The sequence below is a fragment of the Orbicella franksi genome, chromosome 10 (assembly GCF_964199315.1).
Source record: "Orbicella franksi chromosome 10, jaOrbFran1.1, whole genome shotgun sequence".
In the NCBI taxonomy this organism is placed as follows: domain Eukaryota; kingdom Metazoa; phylum Cnidaria; class Anthozoa; order Scleractinia; family Merulinidae; genus Orbicella; species Orbicella franksi.
In genome coordinates this window covers 16,445,740-16,470,010 of record NC_138154.1, presented here as the reverse complement: position 1 = coordinate 16,470,010, position 24,271 = coordinate 16,445,740, and the positions used below count along the sequence as shown (strand labels likewise).

At 39.2% G+C, this 24,271-nt stretch overlaps 2 protein-coding genes across 2 annotated transcripts; both read right to left on the bottom strand.

Annotated features, from left to right (window-relative positions):
- LOC145499780 (zinc finger CCHC domain-containing protein 24-like) lies at positions 1-8,092 on the bottom strand. The gene is made up of 3 exons (XM_081479307.1): positions 7,392-8,092; positions 5,819-6,091; positions 1-2,698 (listed from the first exon to the last, which is right to left on the bottom strand). Exons 1-3 carry the CDS (start codon positions 7,476-7,478, stop codon positions 2,414-2,416), a joined length of 645 nt encoding a protein of 214 aa, XP_081335433.1. The 5' UTR covers positions 7,479-8,092; the 3' UTR covers positions 1-2,413.
- Positions 8,093-13,458: 5,366 nt separating this feature from the next.
- LOC145499532 (uncharacterized) lies at positions 13,459-24,271 on the bottom strand. The gene is made up of 6 exons (XM_081479050.1): positions 23,725-24,271; positions 22,289-22,632; positions 19,457-19,538; positions 18,588-18,813; positions 15,827-15,984; positions 13,459-14,960 (listed from the first exon to the last, which is right to left on the bottom strand). Exons 1-6 carry the CDS (start codon positions 24,140-24,142, stop codon positions 14,737-14,739), a joined length of 1,452 nt encoding a protein of 483 aa, XP_081335176.1. The 5' UTR covers positions 24,143-24,271; the 3' UTR covers positions 13,459-14,736.

Below are 24,271 nucleotides of genomic sequence, written 5' to 3'. Positions count from 1 at the left end.
CAAACCTAAAACGGTGCGGTTTCTGTAAGGATTAAATGTTTGTTAAAGATGCAAATAATCATGTGTAATTCAGAACCGAAATTTTCTTATCAGTTTAGCCTTAAATCTCAGCTGTTTCCTTAACGTATGGACCTCATCAACAAAGGAAATTAACTGAAACTCAGGCTAGTCACGAGCATAATTAATAGAGGGGAATGGTTATAGAACTCGACAAAGTTCTTTGTTGTATGTTTTTGTTCTGTTTTTTGGCTTTGACCGTGAACAAAACACAATAGTTGTTTACTACTGAGCGAGGAAGTAACCAATTGAAACGCTTTGGTTACGTAATTCATGCACAGTTTATGAACGCAAAACAAAAGATTGTGCACGGTCGTGGACCTTCCAACATAAATCTTGGTATCTTTGCTTGGCCTTTTGATGTTTGCCGGGCTTCATAACCATTCCCCTCTATTAACTATGTCACGAGTTAGTAGTTGAGAAAGCGGCCAAATTCGTATTATGTCTCGTGTCTCGGCTTCTCTGAAAGTCCAATCATCGTCGTTTTCAGTTAATGCCCGTAAATGGTCCAATAATTTCCGAACCTTATTTCCGGTAATAAAAGACAAACAGCGTTCTTTCAGTTGGACAGTTCATAAGTAAATGTGACGTCACAACCACACATGATGTCGCTTAGCAACGGGTTAAAATCCCAGACTCTTTCAATGCTCGACATAAACAACACAGTTCTTTGGCGGAACGTATTTCTCACACGTTTATTAAAAAACAATTTTTCTTTTCCAAGTGACACTGAATAATATTTTCTTGTTTCTTGGTCTGAAATTAGCCTCGTCTTTGACAAAAGCAAAAGCGCTAAATAAATCCCTGCAGCTTTCATAATAATGATTACATCTCGAAATTACTTCAAATTGTTCCCTCTCTCGATATCTGCCTACACTACAACGTATAGTGTTTCAATTATTTAGAATTACATAAAGAACGCTTTCCAATAACTTTGTATAATTATGCATTTACCTCGAATCCATTTTACTTTGCGGTTACACGTTTTCCCGCGCTTTTCCCCGGTAAAAGCGGTTACACGTTTTCCCGCGCTTTTCCCTGGTAAAAGCGGTTACATGTTTTCCCGCGCTTTCTCCTGGTAAGAGCGGTTACATGTTTTCCTGCGCTTTCCAAAGGCTACCCGTTTGGGCTTCGAGTTCTTTTAAAGTTCCGATTGGTTTGTTTCGTCTTATTTCCAACTCATCGATTGGCCGTCGTCGTTTCAGTCATTGGAAAAGTCGCTCCTTACTTTAGGCTCTAACATGAATAAACTCATGGCAAAAAAGGACTGTAACTGTTCACATACCATACAATTGTTAAAAATATGCATATTAATAAGAATGCCAAATATTTAAGTCATACAAATTCTACTCTATAAAGAAATCCATGTTTTTCCTTGACACTTACTCACAATTATAAAAACATGGGCCAATAAATGCTTTAAGCTTCACACACTGTTTTAAAAAAAATGTAACTCCCTGTGTTTAAAGACCAAAAAATGAATACATCTCTATACCTTCGTGATATTTCACTTCTACGAAAATACATTTCAGTTTCTGATGTGTTTGTTTCAGCATGAATTTAAAATTAACTCCATGGAATAAATTTAATTTATTTCTTTTGGTTTACAAATTGTCAGTTGCTTTCTTGTTTATATTTGAAGTGGGTAAACAAAAATTTAATCGTCCAAATGTAACGAGGATCAAAAAACTAGTATGAATTTGCATGGCTTTTTGTGCTAATCTTTAGTTTGTCATGGATGAAAAGATCGCTCTTATCGCCAAAAATATTTTTAATAAAGAAAACTGATGTATTGAAAAGTAAATAACCTTAAATTGTGTCTTGATACCTATACTATTTTCCTTATGTCTAAGTGGAATACCCATGAGGGAAATTTATTTAATATTTCTTGGCGATAAATATGACAAAAATAACAGTGCCCAAAAAGGCAAAAACAAAGTTTCCGATCGATTACACTGGGAGACTCTGGCGTGAGTCCTCAAGTCTGCGCAATAATTTACAAATATTTCGTCAACTTAAAATAGAATTCTTCCTTGGGTGCAAGTTGATCTGTCTATATAAAGTGGAGTCAGTTCCAATATTTTCATATTTAAGTAAGCAATACTCCAACTGGAACCAGAGAGTCTACGAGCAAAGAAAAGGAAACTCTCTGGCCTAAAGAAATAAAAATTCACAGCTACCTAGCAGCTAAAGATCAAAGCTATGTTCTTCACAGAAGAGCCTAACACAAAACTAAAATTTTTCCTTGTAAAAAAAAGCACACGCCCCTAATTGAGTCTAAATGTAGGTTTCGAATAATAATTTCCTTTTTAAAGGTACCATAACCTTAAGTGCAATTTAAACGGGTCTAATTTCCTTAACTCTGTTGAGCCCTGCGACAATAGTAGCCAAGGCCCTTGCATTTCTCGCAGAGATCTTGAGGATGTTCCTTGGTTTGATCCGACACGTCGAGTCCATCAGGTTTGTCCAGCGGTCTCTGCTTGTGCGGATACACGTTGATGTAACACTTAATGCACTGTTGCCCAGTGTTCGCCCAGCTGTTGCCGCTCATCCACTTGCGCTTACACAGGGGACATTTGAATTCTCCAAAACATCTTTTCTTCCCCTGGTATGGAGTGAGACCCTCTCCTTTCGGTCTGGCCTGAAATAGGAACAAAGAATAACGTCAACACGAGCTTATCTGCAAATTCTATGTCATTATTATGGCCCATTATGTTTCGACTCAATTTGCGACTTTAACAAGCCCTCCCCACTGAGCGTCTGGGGTCATGCCCTCCGGTCATTTCCTTCCAACCAGTCTCAAGAAGATGAGGAACTGAACTAACATCTGTTATGAACCCTGATTAAATCGCTTTGATGAGATAAGTGCGCAAGATAAGATGGAAATTGCGGGGAAAACCTTAATTCAAAACCCTACAGCCGAAAGGTGGAAAGAGCAAAAATTGTTCCAGAGCCGTACTTTCCTACTCCCCACCGCCCCCCCCCCTCCCCACCCCTCCTATATACTATCAACTGTCTTCTTTAAGTTCTGTAAGATTTTACATACATACATACATACTTTATTGTTACCTCCCCAATGGGGCTTTTACTCTTATGTTTTCTCCATTTTCTTAGCTTTACAGAACGAAATCATCACTGCCTCTCAATCTACCCAACATACTTAAGCAGACACGAAAGAGCGCAGCTGCAAGAAGCTCATTTTAGTATGCTAAACAGCTATTCAGAGGAAGGAGTGCATCTGTGAGTATTCACAGAGCGCGAAATGTAAACAGATTTAAAACTCTGAATGGAAGAAAGATGGAGAGTCTCCAATGTTGACTTTGATACAACGGTAAGTTTTCATTCCTTTTAAACCTTAATCCAGGTTAGCTCTAAATATTTTAACGAAATCTTTTTACAAGGCATACGGCTCCAAGGCAGAAGATACAAAGGTTAATTACAAGGTTATACATATTTCAGTTTAATGCTTCCAGAGACGTCATCAAAATACCTTACTGTCCATAAAAGGCCATGAAAGAGAAAATAAAGAGCTCTTTCATTGCAACCAGAAATTCGCGCTTTGTGTCTGCTAAAGTTTGTAATACACTGGTTTATAGTGGGTTTCACATTCTGGGTTCAACCTCACAGTGGGGTTTTTAGGTCGATCGAGAGGCAGTGATGTTTCGTTCTGCAAAGCTAATACAGTTCGTATGTATTTCGGAAACGGTATTTCGTTACACTTGTGATTCAGCACTTTTGCCGAAATGATAGTGTTGAAAGGTTCATATCCTGTCAGAATATCTTATTCGTTGTTGTCTCGTAAAATGCCGGTCAGTTTATATGACTGAGAAATATAAACTTTGGCTCGACTTAATGTTGCAGTTTTTGTGTTTGTAATGGTAGAAAGGTCGGCAAATTATTCTTGGCAAAATCGTCCCAGTCGTAATGCAATGTAGTTGAACGGCCTCGCTGCTATAGTAGTGGAACAGTTACTGATTTCTGTGGAGTTCAAACTAGATTGAAAACAGAAAATTTGGACTGAGCGCCGATACTTGACATCGAAGACCAGAGATTTTCTATAAAGTTTAGAGTTGTGAAGGCTTAGGAGAGATTTTCTTATCTTCTTTCGTCTATGCGCGGTGACTTTCATTCAATCTCTGTACAGTATCGATCCAGATTCAATTGCCTACACTAGAGAGTATTTGTGAAAGAAATCAGGAAGTCAGATAAGGAGCTTGAACAGGTTCAAAGGAAAACCACACACGCACTTTGTTTTGAACTTCAAGCTGGGTTCATTGGAGGCAAGCCAGACGACACGTTTATTTAGAGAACTTTAACGATATACAGGAAAGAGAAATATGCGCTCTCTTATTTCATGGCAGTCTAATCTATTTTTCCAGCTCAACAGGAATTAACGTTAATGCGCATAGTAACTTGCAAATTCGAAGAAAGTTTTGTAAAATCGTAATCCTCGTGCCCAGGTCCTCCTCGTTTTATTCGTACCACCGATCAAGGTTTGTAAACAGCTATAAAAAATGTAATAATTCGGTAAAACAGTTGACGCTTTTAAGATTGAAATTAAAATTTTTACGCCTGAAAAGTCCCAAAACCTCTCTCAAAGAAAAATGCATCACTCTCAAACTGCGTATGTTCTTTGTACTTACAAGATCGGAAACAACCATTGATTGATGATGCAGTGTACAACTGAAAGCGTGCCAGTTTCCGAGAATTTTAAGGTCAAACAAGGGACGCTCACCACAGGTCGGTCAATTCACAGCAACAAGTTCGTCTTCCCTTCCAAGAATTCTAAATTTATAGCAACAACCCAGACCGCCACCCAAGAGGTAAACTAAAACTTTTGTTTCCTCGCTATTATTGACTAGAAAACTCTGCATGCAGCAATGACACACAATGATGCCCGTTGCAAGAAACAAAACTCTTACAGTCGTTAAAACGTCGGAAATTCAAAAAACGCGATTTTGAAAAAGAAGAGACGGTATTTCGGTTGGTCCATTCTGCAAGTAATCGGCTTAGTGGAACTTTTAGCCCAGGGTTAAGGAACTAAATACTACTGTTATTGACTGTACACGTGAGACTCAAATTGGGAATACAATATTTTTATAAAGAATTATACGACTGCAAGCACTCACAAGTCGCGACCTTTTTACTCACAGCAAGGATAACCTACTGTGTTTTTAAGAAATAGATTGCTATATATCGAAAGCAATACCAGGTGAAAGGATCAAAAGTTACAGTGGTTGTTTGTATACAATCGCAAAAACGAGGACTGAAATGTGATGATAACAATAAACAGCAGTGGTGGATGGTTAATTCTCTTTACATTCTTATAGGCCATTCTTATAGAAAAATTAAGAAACAGGTCTTAAGAATCCAGGACTTGATCATCTTGATCATCACAAGGCGTCGTGAATCTAAACCAGAGTTTTTTCACATTTAACTTTTAACCCTCTAATAACGCATGCGCATCTAGTGAAGCTAAGCGTTTTATTAACATTCAGCAGAGATAATAAACCTATTTATAGTTTAAGTACTGCACAAGATAGAAAAATGTGTCAGCTTAAGAGGGATTCCCAACTCAGACTAATCCGGAAGCGGAACATTGAAAGGGCGAAAAAGTTTAGAAGCAAACACGAAGCTCGGTGACTGGCATACACAACGTAAATTCTCGAGTTTGAAAATGATGTTTGAAATTTACGCGCTTCAAAGGTTTGGGTTTTTTCCAAAACATTCATAACAACAATCAAAGGTAATTGTTGCCTACCTGTGGACAATCTTTGATGTAATGCCCTTTACAAAAGCAAAGATGGCACAAGTACCCCTCCGGGGGTCGCTTGGGTCGTTTCCTCTGCTTTTGAAGAAGCAATGTGTTTTGTAGACTCACTGCAAGGCTTGATATCTCGTCTTCATCGTCCAAAGACCACGCCTGTTGATCGTCTATGTACAGAGATGGGTCAAAATCTTCGAGGTTTTGGTAAAAATCCGAGGACAAAATCTCCAGGTCATAATCGTCGACCTTCGTTGATTTGAAGTAATTCTAGGGAGACAGAACACGATATTGCGTTAAGGAGATATCCTAGCACTAGCACAAATATTTCCGGTAAAACAGGGATTGAAATTGCAAAGTCATAGCTTAATTAATAAAGTTCGCAAATCGAATATTGCTAAAGCAGGGAATTAAAGCAACTCGCGGAAAGATGGCGACATCAGCAAATTAAAATGTTTCTACACTGTGGACAACCATGTTACGTAATATCTGTTTAGAAACATGGGATGATGGAAAAATTATTAATTTATAAAGGGTTTAACTCAATTTAAAGTAACTCAATCTTTCAAACTTCTCCAAAAAAAATTTCTTTTCTCTCATCAATTACCAAAGCTATTTATAGCGCAGAACTGGACTCACTGCATTTTAAGATAGAGCTTGTTTTCTTAACCCTAAGGCAGCATCACAGTGGAAGTAACGAGGCAACGGGAGACTGATTGTAGCTACATGTTACATGCCCGGACGAATGGAGATTCTACTTGCATGTGGTCTTGTAGACAGAGCCACGTGATCCGTATTGACAGTTGTGCGGAAAATTGTTCGAGTGACACGGAATTCGAAATATTTAACTTAGAGGAAAACCGAGCCAAAGGCGTCTAGAAAATTAATTGAGCGACCCTCGTCTTGAAATTGTAATCTTGAAGCAAGATTCTTCTGTTCTCTAATATGGCGTGAAATTTTTCATGTAGTGCACTCACGAGACAGTGAACTGAGAGTCTCAAAATATGGCTCTGACAAGATCTTTATTGTGCTGTTTTTGATGCGTATTAATAGAAAAACAAGCTTGTGCCAGCAAGGTCGATAAGGGTCAAAATGATTCGCTATATGCACTAAGTTGTCGCGTACAATATTTCAATCACATGAGGGCCGAGACGGCGGTCTTTACATAACACAGTGCTCGATTGAATTATTCCAAGGAAAGAAAGCAAAAAAATTAGAAAAGAAAGACAGCGGCAGAGCAGTCAAAGAGTTATCTCGGGAAGCATCAAGTCGATGGGTTGTTTTGGGTCGGGAACATCTGGCGAGCAAAGACTTCTATGCCGACAAACTATGGTGCAATAAATAACCGGCCATATCGGAAAAAATCTAAAGGGCACTCACTCTCTATTATGAGATCATGAAGCAAGAACTCAACATGTCTTCGTCGTTGAATCGGGCTCTGTTTACACGCCAACGCAATCAGGTCAGTAGCGTGGCCAAAAGCAAAAACTATAAGTGATTGTCAGGAGAAAGAGTTCGAGGACTCAAGGTATTAACTAGTGATGGGCTTACAGATTCAAGCCTAGCTTACCTTCTCATTTTCCGCGTTGGTGAGAAAATAGTTGTGGTAACTACTGGTGGGATGCGAAAAAAACGACGAGGAGAGAAGTGTAGACATTCCCGATGAATTCTTGTTTGGGACGGAAAGACCATTTACGCAATTACTTTAGCGACTAGATTGTCGTTCAGTCGGTAAAATGATTTGTCTGACTTTTATAACCCATCAACCATCTCCCCCCGAGGGGCGACTTCCGGTTGACCGAGCCAATGAATTGGAAGTGTTGTCTGTTTGAAATGTCATCGGCACGCGTTCTCTCACATCAAGCAGACAGCGGACAAGTGTTCTCCGCTCAGCTGGGTTTTCAAGGTATAGTCTCAACACTAACGCCACCAACCGCAGAAGCAAAAATATACCACTTCGCCGCAAAACGGAACGGAAATCTTTTTAATTTTGTTTTTGAAAGGTTCTCTGATCCACCACCCCAACAGATTTCGCATTTTGTGTCCATTCCAATTTTTATTTTGCTGACTGTATCCAGTCGTTAATTGAATTAAAATGTGATAAAAATTAAACAGAGCGTGCGCTTTTCCTAGTCGTATCGCATGAAAGTGGCCTTATTTTAGCTCAGCATTAAAGTTCATTCAGTTCCATGGAATATTTCGCATTCATTCGATATCAATCGTTATTCACCAGTTGTATTGTAGTCATGACATGTGATATTAATCGACTTGCGTATAGTCCCCAGGCAAATAATTCGATTTTCTTAGCAGTGGGGGACAATCCTCGACCCTCTTTCACGATTTTCGCTTTAGCAGTGAGATCACAACGAGAAGAGGAAGCGTAGGGATAAAGTACTGCTTGTAATAATTTCCTGAGCGTGTTATTTGGGAAACTGTGTTTGTTTTCTAAGTAATTCCGCTGTTTGAGAAAAAAAGAGGATTGCATGTTAAATGTGAGAGAAAATCAATTCCCTGATACTTAAGTCCACCATGATCTCAAGTTTCGCTGTCCGAGACAAGCAGTCTAAAAAAAGTTTTCTTTTGGGCTTTAAAACTTTTCTGCTACACAGCTTCTGTCCACTCCATAGACTATGAGCATATTCTATACTTAAATTACTGTTTTCATCTTTTAATAAATCTTTTCAAAACTTGCCTTGAACTGTTAACGAGGAATAAATGTGTTTACCTCTTTTTCTTTCGTTCGATTAAACGTGTAAATGATCCTGGCAGACAAACAAAATTCATACGAGAAACATCGAGAATATACACAGCTTTGGCGGAAACTTGCTTCGCATGGGTCCTGAGGTCCTTAGAAAATACTCAGCTATTTTCAGTCTAAACTGCGGCTTTCCGTACCTAAACAAATCTTTTCCGCGATTAAAACATGGTTAGCGACATGCCGAGATCGCTTTGAGTTACCAGAGAAGAGAAAACATTGTGTTCTTGAAAAGTAAGAGTTTTTCTGCATCGGTTGTTTAGGAGAAGAAACGAACAGCCAACATGAAAACACGATCATTCGTTTCCACCAATCTGCTTACACCGTTCAAACATTTCTCCAGTGTCTACAGTCATGGGCTAAAACAAACAAAAACTCGGTAAATCTTCCGTCTTTGACCTCTGCGTTACTCGGTTAGGAAATTGACCAGCGTCGGCATTTTGACTTGAATCCCAGGCAAGGAATACATTCGTCAAAAACTACTCTTAAGGGTAGGGGCGGTTGACTTTTATTGTGGGGACCAGAAATGTAAAATTCACAAAGTGATTTGACGCTTTGCCAGCAAACCGCCCAACCAGGATGAAACTCACGGCAAACCCCGGAAATTCCCAGGAATGTTTAAGCCGGGCGATTCTTAAAGCACTTTGGAGTATTCATCGGCTTTTTTGACTGTGGCGTGCGTTCAGTTGTTATTTCAGATAATCTGGGAAACGACGAACACATGGTTTTTGGATATCAATTGGTTTTGAAAGGCTTTTAAGTCGAGTCAGCTGTGACAAGTCATAAAATGCTGCCTGGGAACTGTACTAGAACAACAAAAAATAAAGTCCTGATAATCATCTGCCGAAAACTAATAATAATACTGTCTGATCTGATCGCATCACAACTGCAATGTCGAAAAAGGTACGGAACTCACGCGAAACATTTATTTCAGTGGAACACAAGTTAAATGTTCTCAAAAACAGATTTCACCGAGGTATCCCACATTGTTTAGCACATCTTTTCTTGATTCCCAATTTTTCGAAGTCTCAAAAATCCATAAAAAAAATAAAAAAAAAAAACGTTTATTCTCTTCGATCACTGGTTCGAGATTCGATTTCTGTGTAAATTCTCCGTGGGAAATTAATTTCTTGTCCATCTTGGTGGGCGTGCAGATCATTAAGTTGTGGTCTGCGACCATCATAACATAACATCCGGGAAGCCTCACTTCCAAGGCCAAGTGCAAGGAGTTCTTCGTTCGACACATGACATTTGTTTCCAATCTTCCACAGAAACCGCGTCCGTTTAGGGCAGGCATGTAGGCTAAAACAACAACTGAGAGATCACGAAAGTCATAGTTGAATTTTTAGCTAAACATGTCTTTTACTTTCTAAAAGTGATAAGAAACCCCGATGAGAAAACGCAATACTGAGCGATAAAGATTGTACAAGAAGTTTAAAACTGCTTCTTGACTAAGCGTTGTTTGAGGATTTCCCTTGGGGGTAGGCGTTGGAAGGGGTAACGTATTACGGTTTGGGGACGGACATCTTTCAAATTCCCAAAATTCTTTGTACACCGGCTTTAATATAATTCTGGCGAGGATAATTTTGATATGAAGGTGGTCAGTGTTTTCCCCGTTTAGCCCTGCGTTGTTCTGTTGACCCTATTTCATGACATAAGAGGCTTCATCTATCGGAAATTAATTACGGTTAGGTTTTAAGGTTAAGTTGCTCTTAAACCTTGTGACCTTAGCTTATATACACTAACAATTGACGTTACTACGGAATTTTCTATTACGAATACGTTACAAATCATATGAGAAACCTAACTAAGGCGAAAATTATTTCCGTCGGAAAAAATAATACTATGGATAAGTCTGTTCACTGTCGGGTGTGTTTTTTAATCTTACAGTTACTAAATCGTGCAGGCACTTTCGTAGCTCCACGACCTTGGAAAAAAAAATTGTTATTTATATATACTATTTTTTGGCGAAAAGCGTCTTTGATAAATAAATTGGCGAGTTTGACAGTCCAACTTTCTTTGATTAAACATAATATCAATTAACTCACAAGATATGTTTACATATAAATAACATAAGTTAATAAATACTCAACTCTTTTGTCCATGTTGTGATTTATGAAAATGTTCTCTAGAAAATCTAGTAGCCTGTAAACAGGCTCCGGTTGGAAGGGTCTGACCGCTTTCTCTTATTCTCCGTCGACCAGTCCTCGACTAGAGAGCCTGTTCACAGGCTAAAAACGTGAGAAATCCCATTTTCGAGCTACTGAAAATATCAATTTCTCTAGGGGGGAAGGGCATGCCCCAAACTCGCGCCTTGAGCTCTCGAGTGGAAAAATGCACGCTACACCCCAGAACAAGCATAAACTTTATTACAAATGATGCGATGGTTTAGCTAGGCTCCATTACTTTCATTGAGTCGCACATAAGTACATGTACGCAAGCTTAAACATGTACCATTCAGGCAACGCACCAATAGCAGCGCACCAAGGTGCTACAAATAGCGACACGCAACAATTGACCTCATCACCTGATGAAGACTAGCAGTATAGCACTCGAAACGTCGCGATCTACATCTCGAAGTGACTCCATCGTGAGACAAACGAGTGAAAAATTCATCTATCCTAAGCGAAATTGTATTTTTTCGTGTTTTGTTTTCCGCTAAAAAATCTGTTCGATGCAGGAAAATGCGAAAACAAAACCTGGGGCCTAGCCAACAGCTGCCGGCGGCCTGTGACAGGAAAAAACGTGGAGGCAAGTCCAAACAACGCGAACATCCTGTGAAACAACCTGTGGCTATCAGCTGGCATAGTTAAATGATATGTTTATGTCCCCATTACATAATTGGCATCTATCATAATCAATTGCCATCTTTTCCAGTTTAAACATGTACCATTCAGGCAATCAGGAGGGGTATGACTCTTCAGTAGCAGTGGAAAATCACTTCCTAAGCTTTCTTGCCTACCTCCTTGCAGTCTGCAAAATATCTGCATGATCACGTAAATAACACTTAGCAAGTCTATTTTTAACCAGTATGTACAAATTGGAAGCTTAGAAGTTGTATTTATTTCTGCGGTTCACTGAATTAAATTAAATTAAAATAAATTGTTGTTTCGATGTAAAGTGGAAACTACTTAGCGAAGGTGTTAAAACGTATTCTTAGGCAGCCCACCTGGGGGATTTCCTGAGGTTTTTTTTTTTAAATCCTCCTACTCCCAATTTATATGAAGTTAGAACTCAAAAGCTACGGTAACGTACTGACAAACAGTCAATTCAATCTTCAAGCACCAGCCCACCCACCCCTCCCATGTAACTGACGAATAAATTAAGATAACACGATATAGCTTAGCATGTGCTTTTAATCTAAATGCGTGCACTTGCCTGAAAAATCATATGTGGTATAGACCCGCAAGTGGTAACGCATTCTTGCTCACAATGGGTGGAGTTAGGATGTTTTACAACAGGGGAGAGGACTCGAGGGAAACACCGACTTTCATACCATGTGATACACCGCTGTAATGATCTTTAACTCATTTAATGAGCGATCCCCTGACCTCAACTTATATTCTTACGTGCTGCTATCCTTGAGTAAATTAATAAGCAATGACATGTATCAAAACAAACAACTGTAGCCTCATTAAACTCCAGAAAGCCCCTCGTTTCCGGTCATTCTAATTTCCGGGCCATTCCTATGACCGGGCTTTAACACGCACCCATTTAATTGGACCGGATTTCCAAGGTTAACGCACGTGGGAGAAGTCTATAAAGTACATAAAACATGCTTGCTTGTCTTCATGATCACAGAGCAGATCACACAAAATTTAAAAACGTGGAAAATTCCTGTACATCTGTTCAATTTTTGTCAACAGCGCACGCACAAACAAGTTAGAGTTAACAAACTGTTATTTTTAGGAAGTACTTAACGTAATTAAATAGTTCAAATTATGCGAGAACGAGTTCAAATATCCCACGAGACCTGTTTAGCAGGCTGTTTGTAGTGCTCAGTCTCTCTGGCCGCGCTCGACACAACGCACGGTTTAAACAACGGTAGCAGTAGAGAAACATTGAAAAACATTTGATTTTGTATTGACTTCGCTCTACGGGCTCACTAACACACACTCCTTTCTTTTTCATAAGAATATATTTTATACGAATATCAAGGGTGACATTTGCGAAATTTTAAGAATATTTTAAGAATGCACCCGAAGCTGATATTTTAGAAAGAATATAATTTTGAATGGTCACTAATTTGTAAATACAATAATATTATGTTTTTAACTAAAATTCTTCCTTTCTCTGAACGGCAAAACTAGCCAAACAAACAATAAAAACAGCACTATATAGCCGTATGTTCGGTGCTATTAACATTTCTGCAAGAAGTTATGTCAAGCCTTGGTGCATGCAGTCTGGCTCCTACATTACTTCAACCCCATCAAAGTCATCAAAGCATAAATGTCACAAGAATATTTGCAGCTTAAGATCGGCAGAATAAGGAAAGATATATAATTCAGCCTAGGCAAAAAAAAACGATATTCTTATAGAAGAAATGTAGAACAAGACTTGTTAGTTGAAAAATGAACGCGCAACCCCACACAAAATCATCTAAACGGTCACGTTTGTCTTGGATATTATCTCTTAGTTTGGTCTAGTTTCGGGACAACAGTACCGCTCTGTACTCACCGAGTCAGGGGGGCGGAACTCTTGATTGTAAATGAGATGGGAAGATCTCTGTTAAGTCTGAAATTTTGCAATCTGACGACAATTTAGCATTAAAATTTTGTGGTGGCCTTTCAGGAGAGAAATATTTTGTTGAGGTCTTTTGTGGGTTAGAAAACTACCTTTCCTCTCGATACCCCCTCCTTGGACAAAACGTTTGAGCACAAGATTACAACCAGACAGTTATTACTTTATTACTCGTGGTATGTGCAAAATGAATTCGAAAATAAGAGAAAATACTTAATTGTGATTCAACTCGACCGTGTTACAAAGTAACAACACATGTATCTCAAAACTCTCTCCTCAAATTACATAACACAAAATAACATCCTAGTATATTCGTATTTACTTTTTTAGTGCATCATGAATCTCGCAGCTATTGGAAAACAAAGCTTTACAGAGATTAATATAATAAAACTGAATAAAAAAGAAAAATCGATTACAAATGACTTGTGAAAACCACAGACACCTGGATTTTTCAGTTCAAAATACGACAACATTAAAATTTATTCATTGCGTAATAAGTGACATTTGAAAGTTAAGAATTTACTAATTAGCGGTGAAGGTGATGACGAAATAAAACTTTTCAACAAAAGTTGACTTTTATGAAAGACAGTTCAAAAATAAGTTAAAACTTGCCTCTTGTGAAAAATTAACCGTTGTGTGAAACTCCATCACAAAATGGCCACATTACAAAAGCTACTTACAATATTCGTACACAACAAATCTAAGTTCATTCTCAGGGTCGCTCCTCCATCCCAACCTCGTTCCCAGTGATCTTCTGACGTTGCTATCTGAGCACGTGGTCGAAAGGCCCTGGGAATGAGCTGATCGAATTCCAAGTTACTCAGTTTCACAACTCCGACAAAAAGGAAGAAAAGGAAGGGCCTAGAGTTCTGCGCAATTTAAATTGATGCAAATATCACCAGATTAACAGGGTTAACAATACAAAAAAACCGTCCGGGCCAATTCAAGTGTAGAGCTTGGAAAGTTATACCAGAATTCTGAGTTGTGGCTGACGCAAAGCGCGGAAAAACGCGTGCCAGTGACTCACTACTTCTGACTGGATGAAAAAATGGCGCAATTTTTTAAGCCAATCGTGTAGAGTAGTTGATGGAAAACCAATTACTTTCCTACACCCAAATGAAAACCGCTCTGTAAATAGACTATCGACTGTAACCAAATCTATTTCCAGGTATACCTAACTTAAGCTATCAAAATCTCGCCCAGACCAAAAAAGGCAAAGAAGCTCAGAGCTACAGAGGTCAGTATTCTTCATAAATTATATATTACATTTTAAAACCTGTTAACCTGAATTCTCCTCGCGTATCTCTAACTCTTGAGCATCTAACAGGTGCTCAGTAGCACAGTTACAAACTGGTAAGTTTATATCTTAAATTTGATCGCATTTTTATTAGAAAAAATTTCCAGCGAAACGTTTTCCTTTCTAATTCTGTTGTGGCTTGTATGACAAGATGCTACGAATCACCGACTGTTGTGACTTGATAGACTGGTGACTAGGCGGCCTAATGGCAGCGGGTTCCAGGCATTCCGCGGGTGGAACGTACACACTTTGCTGGGTCTGGGGACGAGCGGAGTGCCGTGATACTGAGGCTCTCTGATGAGTGAATACTCGAGGAGAGGAGCGAGACTGGAGTCGACTTCGAATCTCTGTAAATACAAATTAAAGTAAGTCGCACCTTCAACTCTTTCATGGTAAGATAATAACTAACAGGTGGAGTCCAATTGTGGCTGCTATCAACTCGATCTGCTCACGTACAGGTCCCTTAGATTGTTGTTGTTGTTGTTGTTGCTGATATTATCTTGGGGTGATCAAAACCAAAAACAACGATCTCAAGTGTAGAAGATTACAAACATCCTCAGTTACTTTCGGAAGTCTGCGGCCGAACTCCACATTTACTAGATAGAGAGATTTCAATGAATGATTGGCTGTAGGGAAAACCTGAGCGAAATTAAACTTTACAACTAAATGGAAAATATGAGGGATATAAATAGTTAAGTTGTCAGCGGTTTGACAAACAAACCAGGCGAAAGGGTCAATTTGCTTTGTATTGGCCCTTTCGACCATAGGCGTACAGCACCTTCGGACTTAAAGGGGCGGTGACCTTCTTGCCCGAAAAAATTACGCAATGCCCGAATGCGTGAGTTTTGAAGTCGGGATGAAAACGAACTCAAACTGCATGAAGAACAAAAACGTTCACAATTGTCACATCTAATGAAACTGCTATAATTCCAAAACTAGTCGTATTGAAAGCTTGCATACTCAATGACCTCTATCAACAGTCTCAACTTTTGTCAATTTTTTCCCCGAAGTTTTCCCAATTTTCGCCCGAAAAATTACATAATTTCTGTAACTGAGGGACTGAGAGCCCCGCCCGCCCCGCCCCAGCTCGTATGCTTATGCTTTCGACTCGTTAGTAGGCTTTTTAAAACTAAAGAATATTTGACCGCAGACTCAACTGTAATAACAGATATACTGCAAAACTGAATAGATCATTCCACCGCAAAAGTTTTACCTTCAATTTCTGCTTCGGCCGTACCAGGCCTCGGTTTGCTCTGCTCGATCACCGCCTCTTTCCTCTTCTCTGTGGCAATAAACGGGGAACTGGGCTTACATCCGGGACTGGTCCATTGGTACTGCGTGTAGCCCTGGGAGCCTGCCGTGCGGGGTGTTCTGGGAAATTGAAACAGCAGTCACAGTAAGTAAACTATGTAAACCAGCACGTGTCTTCATAGTCCGTGTGCTATTGGAATCTTCCGTTTAAGGTGGTTGTTTCGAGTTTTGTTGTTTTTGGTTGGATTGGTTGATTAACCTTTTCAACTCAACTCATGTAAACAACCACGCGAAAACGTGTACGTTACTTTAAAAAAATTTCTTGAAACGATTTTAATTTCGGACAAAAACAGTGTCGAAACTAAAACTGCCCGAAATTTTAGACGTCCGAAATAATTACTTTACAGTACAGTGTAAAATTTGTAAGTAGCTCCAAAGCTGTTAGTTTCCTTTATACCGGGCTTTATGGAGCGAACTCTAGTTGAGGCACTGTTTGACATGTGTAACGGCCTGAACTCGAACTTGATAGAATTTTATGCCATTTTCTCGTCGATGTATTCGTGAAACCTTAAGGGTGCAGTGAAACTATCATTTTCATAGATGTTGTTTCAGTAAAATTTGTATTCTGTAGGCGTAAAATAACTTAAGCTATGTTTCAGCAAAATGTCCGAAATTGTTGTCCAACATTTGTCCGAAATGAGATGAAAAGTGTCCGAAAATTAAACGTCCAAAATTTTTTACAAGTAACGTAATCCAACTAGGACATACATGTAGCCTAGCAGTTTTCAACTGTTTAAACCGAAAACAGTTGAAAAAGTGATTTTCCGTAGAGCCGATTGCGCTTCAAATGATTGGTCGAAAGTAAAACAAAACTTTAAAACTTTAGACGAGATTTTCCAATGCAGTTTCGTTCTTTCAAGGAGCCATACCAACACATATTTTAATTTTTCGGAGCATAGATTAATCACCTTCAACTGCATGGAGACCTCAGAACAACAGTTCAAGATATACAGAGACCAAAGAGAAACAAGGATGATAGCAAAGATTGGAGAAGATTTACATGGATTGTGAACAACGACAGAAGATGTTGGTTAAACAGTTTTTAAGCATGCGCATGAAATCTAGTGCAAGCTGAGACTCGCGTAATGCAATTCTGCTCTTATTATTAGCGAGTAGAAATACGCGCGGCGAGATGGAATCTGCACCTCGCGCGTGTTCTCGCTCTCGCGCACCATTTCAACTCGCTCCCAGCTCGCAATGCAGTCTAAACCTTTTGGTCCTTTCGGTGTGTTCGTAAGTGCTCGCGCAATGCCCTAAATGGTTAAAACTAACCAGAAAATCTTCGGGCGTTTTCACGAGAATTTACCGAAAGCGTTAAACCAAATACTCCAAATTTTCAGCTGGGCATGCATATTGGTTGCTAAGTGTGGGGAGGAATACTGCAGCCAACAGAATTGAGAAAGCGAGATAAAAAAGTGTTTTTCACCCGGGTTTTCAGAACCTTCGGTGAAAGGACAATCCCTGATGGGTCCTGATATAATCTGGAGAGAGAGCCAGATTATATGCAGCATCAACAGGTATGGCTTTGAGCTTTGTTGGCCTACGATAACACGTAGTCTTTGATCATTTTGGATTGTAGTGGTGTATTTCTTGTGAATTCTGTCCGACAACTGGGTGCGCTTTTCAGAAGAAACTACCATCCCCATCCCCCATCGATAATGACAAATGTATTGCAATTAGCATCAGGATTCTGATTCCCTTCTCAGGTCTGAAATATGGTTCAGAGAATAGCATATTAAAAGGGAAGTCAAAACTTTAAGGAGTGCCTCCCCCCCCCCCCCCGCCCCCTCCACACAAGGGCCCATTCCTCTTGCCACAGATGTGATACACTGCATGAATGAAGAACAGAATTGTGCAGTAACACACTTTTCATTTATTATAGCGGGAATTGTGCAGCTATACAACTATAGTCCATTTACATTTGCGTCACTGCACAAGGTTTCTGCAGGCTATTTGGAGAGCAACTGTTTCCAGAGTGCAAGGTTGGGATGGAACCCAACAGAATCAACAAACATGAGGAAGAAGATTAACAAAGAAGATGAAGAGAAAAACCTGTTGTTGACAGAGAGAAACCCAGCACGGCCAAAGAGGAGCCTTGAGCAGTCAAGTGAGACAGAAATGAGGCATGTTTAGGACCTAGAAGTCTGTAAGAGAAACGTGTCAGAAAAATAACAGACAGACAGACAGATAGACGGGGAGAAAGATAAATGAAAGTAAATGTGTAAACAGACTGTGGATACTTAGTGCACAACTCCACAGAAATTGTGTTTCAGTGGGGAGATGCACAATAGCCTAATGGTTCAATATGTGTGGGTCTAATGGGCAAGAAAACTCTCATGGTGCTTCTTACCACGTGGGTGTATACATGTAAATGGGTCCTGGTGTACTTAACCAAAACTTTTGAGTCTATTTTCCCTACATCTAGACTGTTCCAGGCTCTCAGTTTGTGAGGGTGAACAAAACGGGAACAAGACAAGTATGAAAAGATTGGGGATCTGGGAAGAACACGGGAGATCACAGCAGGTAGCTCCAAACCCCTCGCCTTTTCATCCACTCATTTCTGCCCTAACCAACTGACACCTCCCTGACTGAACACCTGGGACAGGCTACCCAACACCATGAGAATTTGGCAAGAAGAAAAATACTTTAACCTCTAACGTTACCTTGGTTTTTCTGCATCTTCTTTTTCTCGTTTCTTCCTCTCCATTTCCTCTCTTTCCTTCCTCTTTGCATCATTGTACTTTTGAATCTCATCCAAGTCAAGACTTGATTCCTGTTGTAGCAGTTGATCGTCATACATGGGGGACTTCATTGCTTCATTGTAACCTTCCCTAAATTCACGATCAGATGTGCACACTGCTCGGATCATGTCCAGGACAAGTTCCTTTTCTGCAAGATCACAAATATTATGAAAAGGACGTGCTGTCAGTAGCCTATCAGGTGACATGTACATGACATAAGAACTTTTATTACAAATTAAACTACCAATAACAAGACTTGCAATACAAAATTTCAGGGAAACATGTAATGCAATCTCATTAGTGCTTTGTTATATAATCTCTATGTTCATGTATTACCTTGTTAGATGAACTTCTTTACTTGTAACTTCTTTGGAAAAAGTTTAGGAAACATGTAAGCAGGTAAACTAGGAGGCCTTTTGTCACATGGTAACTATTCTGTTGTTTAAATGTCATAGCAACAATTTATGACACTTCTTACGGAACGCACGGTGGCCTAAAAGGTTTATGGTGAGCATTATTTGCTCCAGTGCAAGCTGTTTGGGTTTGTGCCCTGGCCAGAGTCACTGTGTTGTGTTCTTGGGCAAGACACTTGATTCTTACAGTGTTTCTCTCCAAATGGATGCCGGTATATTGCAGGCAAATAATTTGACTAGTATCCCATCCATGAGGGAGTATACAAAGACTCCTAGCTAGCTAGCTACCAGCCTTGTCACTTTGTGCCTCAGAAACTTGAGATAATTATGCTTAATAACGGGCTTCTTTTTCTCAATATTTTCTAAACATTTTCTTACCTCTTTCAGGAGCATAAACCAGCCATGATTTAATGCCATCAGGATGATCTGTTTGAAGGATGCCCATCAACATGTCAAGCATCTAAACATAGAAGTAAGCAACAACTATGAAACACATCATGAACAATTTTATTTAAGGATCTCAACCATACTGGTTAGATGTTTTAAGTAAAGTAAGCAAAAGTTTTATTGATGTGTCAATGTATTTAGTTTTCACAACTAATTGGGGACACAACAAAAAAAATTAAAATTATTTACAAATAAGGAATAATAATAAAAATGTATATACAATTAAAATATGTACCATGTATAAATTGTACAATAAAACAATGGGTATGTAAGAGGTAGTCTCTAAGAATTGCAAAGGTTACAGCAGCTATTGTTGTTGTTTAAGAGAGTGTACAAATTTTGGCATGGTACACTTGGGTGGACTTTTCAGAATTATTACACCTTGAAGTCTCGATGTCCATTCTCACTGTGAGATGTTGATAATGTGTTGAGTGCAGTTGCACAGCTACAGGGGTTGCTTGTCATCTTTCAAGCATGGTTTCATAGCAGCAAAGGTTTTTCAATTTTGATCGCAATTCCCTCTAGGAAAATGTAGATAATGTTGGCCAATATTGGTGCAGAAAATATCAAAAAATCCACTTATCTACATGTAGCCAACAAAACATCACAGGAATTTATTATGTGGCTTGTGTTTTTAGCCAATATACATTGTAATATGAACTCTGATTGGTCAATTCTGGATTATGGGTCTACAAAACCAAAGCAAAAAGCCGTATAATAAACAACTTGTTAACCTCAAACGTTCGGACTTTACAGGAAAATCTCAAACTTCTGCCTTGCTGTACTGACCTCACTATCGCTCGGTCGATATGGCAAGGTCTCAGTTTGAAATTTTCCAGCAATGACCTCACTCTCGGTTAATAAGTACCGGTAGTAATAATGTGAGGAGGAAAATTGATTAATACAAAACGGAGGAAAATTGATTATCCTGGGTATTGTAAACTTCTGTAAATAATGACCCCACAAGTGTAGAGGGTCCACCATAGGTTTGGCATTTTTTTCACGGTGATATTCGGGATTTGAGCTGAAAACAGGAGCGGGAAGTGGGAATTTCAGCTACAAGCAGGAGCAGGAATTCGTGTTTTTATGGGGTTGGGATGCAAGATTCGCAAGGGAAACAGAGCAGGATACAGGATTTTAATTCTTGCATGACTTCATAAACTGACCAGTGCAAAAACTGCAAGCTGGCACAAATAAACCTTTTGTACATATAGCTATGTCAGGTTTCAAGTAATATATCAAACATGAAACACCGTGTTTTAACCACATTTCCAAAGAACGAGAAGAGAGTTGAAAATACGACGCATAGCATAGTATTTTTGACTAACTACGAGATGTTTGGAAAGGTTGTAATGGTTTTGGGAAGCAGGTCACACACCCCCACCCAAGTTTTCTTGGAGTACCCCCTCCCTACCTCCCTGGAATTTTGGCCTCCCGATCATTTCCAGTTTTTCTAGTCTTTTGACCTTTTTCAGAGTGTTTGGCTTGTTTTGGTCAGTACAGCCACACCGGATGGTGAAGATAGTGATTTACCGAACGAGGTATGCGTCATTTTAAATTGCGTCGCCATATATTATGGAAAGGGTGCAAACGGGAATGTTTTCCTACGGAAAAAAATATCCCATGACCAGATTTCAAGGAAAGTGAAGATGCTGAGAGCAATGAAAGAGACTGTCAGGTGTCTTTACTTTTTAAACCTTGTCTACATTTGACTTTTTAAGACCTTAAATATTGAAGTGAGCAATCTTTTTCTTTCACTGAGAAGTGGACAAACGACAACAAAACAGTAAAATCGAAGTAAAACGTGACAGAAAGAAACATTACAATCATTTGTGCTAAATTTTACTGGCTACCCATTACATAAAGGTAAGCCTTTCATGATCTTTTATGTGCTATTTTTAGAAAGTTTCTGTGTTAATTATTAGTCTAACAAATTAATAATGAATGTAGAAACGTCTGAAAAGGGGGCGGGATCAGGATTTCCAGATAAAAAAGGGCAGGATGGCAGGATTAACTGAAAAAAATGGGAGAGAAAGCAGGATCTGAGAACCCTATTGTCGACCCTCAAGAGTACCGACTACCCAGGAGTTAAACACCAAAAAATTGTGGCCACTGATAAATCACTAAAGTAGCATTGAAGCCCCAAGTTAGAATTATTTACTGAGGCTTGGGCCCTAGTCTAGGGAACTGGATCTTGCCAGATACCCATACTTCTTTGCAGGCGGCCTAGCGGGAAACTGAAAGAACATTTTGAAATTTGATAGATTGAAGTGGAACGGTGTTGTATCGATGGAGGTTGTTACAATATCGAGAAGATTACGAAAGAAGTGTAAATTACTGAGGAGGATGATCCACAAATGTGTAAGTGTTGATGAAAGACTTTTTATCACCAGATTTCCCTTTAGCATCATATTAATCATGCCTATGCTTAATTTGTATCGTACCGAATCGCATTGGAGTGAGTCAAGGAGCAATCTTGACAAGTGGGTCTTTGTGAAATCAAATTTAATAAACAGTCTGTTAAACCTCTGGAGATGTGTCAAGTTATGTCAGAGAATTTGAACAAAGATGACAACACCCCCCAAAAGTACCTTTCTGGTAAGACATACATCTTACATGGATTAATGTACCTCACATTTTATGGTTCTTTGATAAAATCTCACGATAAAAATAAAATTTAAAATGAAATTCAAGTTTAAATAAGATTTAAATTTTTAATTTTTAATTTTTAATTTTTAATTTTAATTTTAAAATATCACTTACAGCAAGATCACTATCAGATTCTGGAGCAATGTGCTGCATGGGAAGGCCTTGTCGTGACAGTGAGGGTCTATCTCCCAGTCTAGACTCTCCCTGCCTTGATGGTGGCTTCTCACCATTCCATGATGGAGGCATTTCTCCATTCCTTGAAGGTGGCTTCTCCCCATTCCTCGATGGAGGAGGAAACTCAAGGCCCCTGGATGGTGGTGGTCTCTCTCCTTGTCTTGATCCTTGTCTTGATGGTGGTACCTGGTAACTTGTAGTGTTTGTGTAAGGGTTCTTGCTCTTGAAGCCAGCAGCTTCGGTAAATCTCTTTAGTTCCTCTCGCCAGGTTTGGGTTATTGGAACTGCAAAATAAAGTAAATTATGAAGACGTGATTGTTCATCGCAGTTGTGCACACATCTTAAGCAGTTGTGAATTAAAAGCCTGAAAAACAAAATCCAGGCCTGAAAGGGATTCAAACCCATTACCTCTGCAATACCGGTGCAGTGCTCTACCAACTAAGCTATCAATAAGTCATCTGGGAGCTGGATGGCTTGATAGTAATCAGGTTTTTTTTTTTACTATGCAAATAAATGCAATTCAACAGACATTCATAAAACTTTTTTCTTTTGAGTTTATTGCATAATTTACAACTTTCAAGGTTAATGCATTCACAAGTTTTCAAATAATTATTGTGTTTATAAGTTCTTTGTCATTTCCGAAAGCAATTTTAAACAATGTTTATTTTCTTGCCTCAGTAGGTATCTAAACTGCATTTTTACTTTCCATTGTTCTAATAACCCGTGGTGTTCACGAAACATAATAAGCGTAATAAATAAGTGTCCCCAGATGAAAAGACATCTAGCACAGAGGACAAAAAGTTGTTTTCTCTTTGCTTTTCTACATCAATGTTTGACAGAAAACATTGACCCAAACTGAGGCAGGGTTTGCTTCTTAACAATAATAAAATTAATGTATTCTTGTATTATTAAAACCTAGTGTATTCAGAAGAGGAATGCAAACAAAGAAAAGCACGAAAAGGCTAAAACAGATTAGTAGTGTTTGCCACAAAATCTATATTTCAGACAGGGAGTTTTCATTAAAACTGTCTATCCAAGAAATTTGAAGAATTCAAAATTATAATTCTATCAATCTGACAACCGTGCTCATCAATTTTCAATGGTGACGCAAATTTGCAGAGTAAAGAAATAGCTTTGACAAAGCAATAAAGACACTTATTCTGTTTGCCTCTCTAAAGTTAACGGAAGCTTCCTCCAGACGGCAGACATTTTATAGCAATTTCTTTACGCACATTTTACACGGGCATTCAAGGAAGATAAAAGCTTATTAACTGATGCGGTGTCGATTTCCCCTTCACTCAAAACAATTCATCGTTGCTAAGTACAATTAGGACTTCATTACCGTTCGGTGATAACAAAAAAGGTGGAACTCTTACCTAATCCGATAGATGGCACAGCTTTTTCTTTGGCGAAGACAACTGTATCAGCATTGATCGGTAGCCGCAATCCGTGGCTCGATCTCAGAGGCCTCTGTCGCAGTTGGTCGATGGTCGGGGTGCAAACCATGTACCTTCCCACGTTCTCCTCGACGCCCGAATCAATCACAGTACAAACTGGAATATCTAAGAGTCCTTTCAGATGCCTAACTCTCTGTGGATGAGGATTATGCCTTGCAAAAAACGGATTCTTGCTGTTTCTGTTTGGGAAACTGCTCGTACTTAGCGACGACTCTGACCTACGAGGCCATGCATATCGACTTGTTAGCGGCATCTTGTCGTCGAAGTTCTCCTGAACTGTTCCCCGCACGAGAAGTGGCTGCCCTCCGCTTGGTGCAAACGTAGGCATTTTTTCCATTCCCTGGTAAAATAGGGGCTTTTAGAGTTTTCGAACCGATTTCACAAGCCCTTGAGCGCGTTCCCTCCAAGTGAAGTTTATAGTCAGGCGATCCGATGTCAAGTCACACTCACTGTAATCATTCCAAAA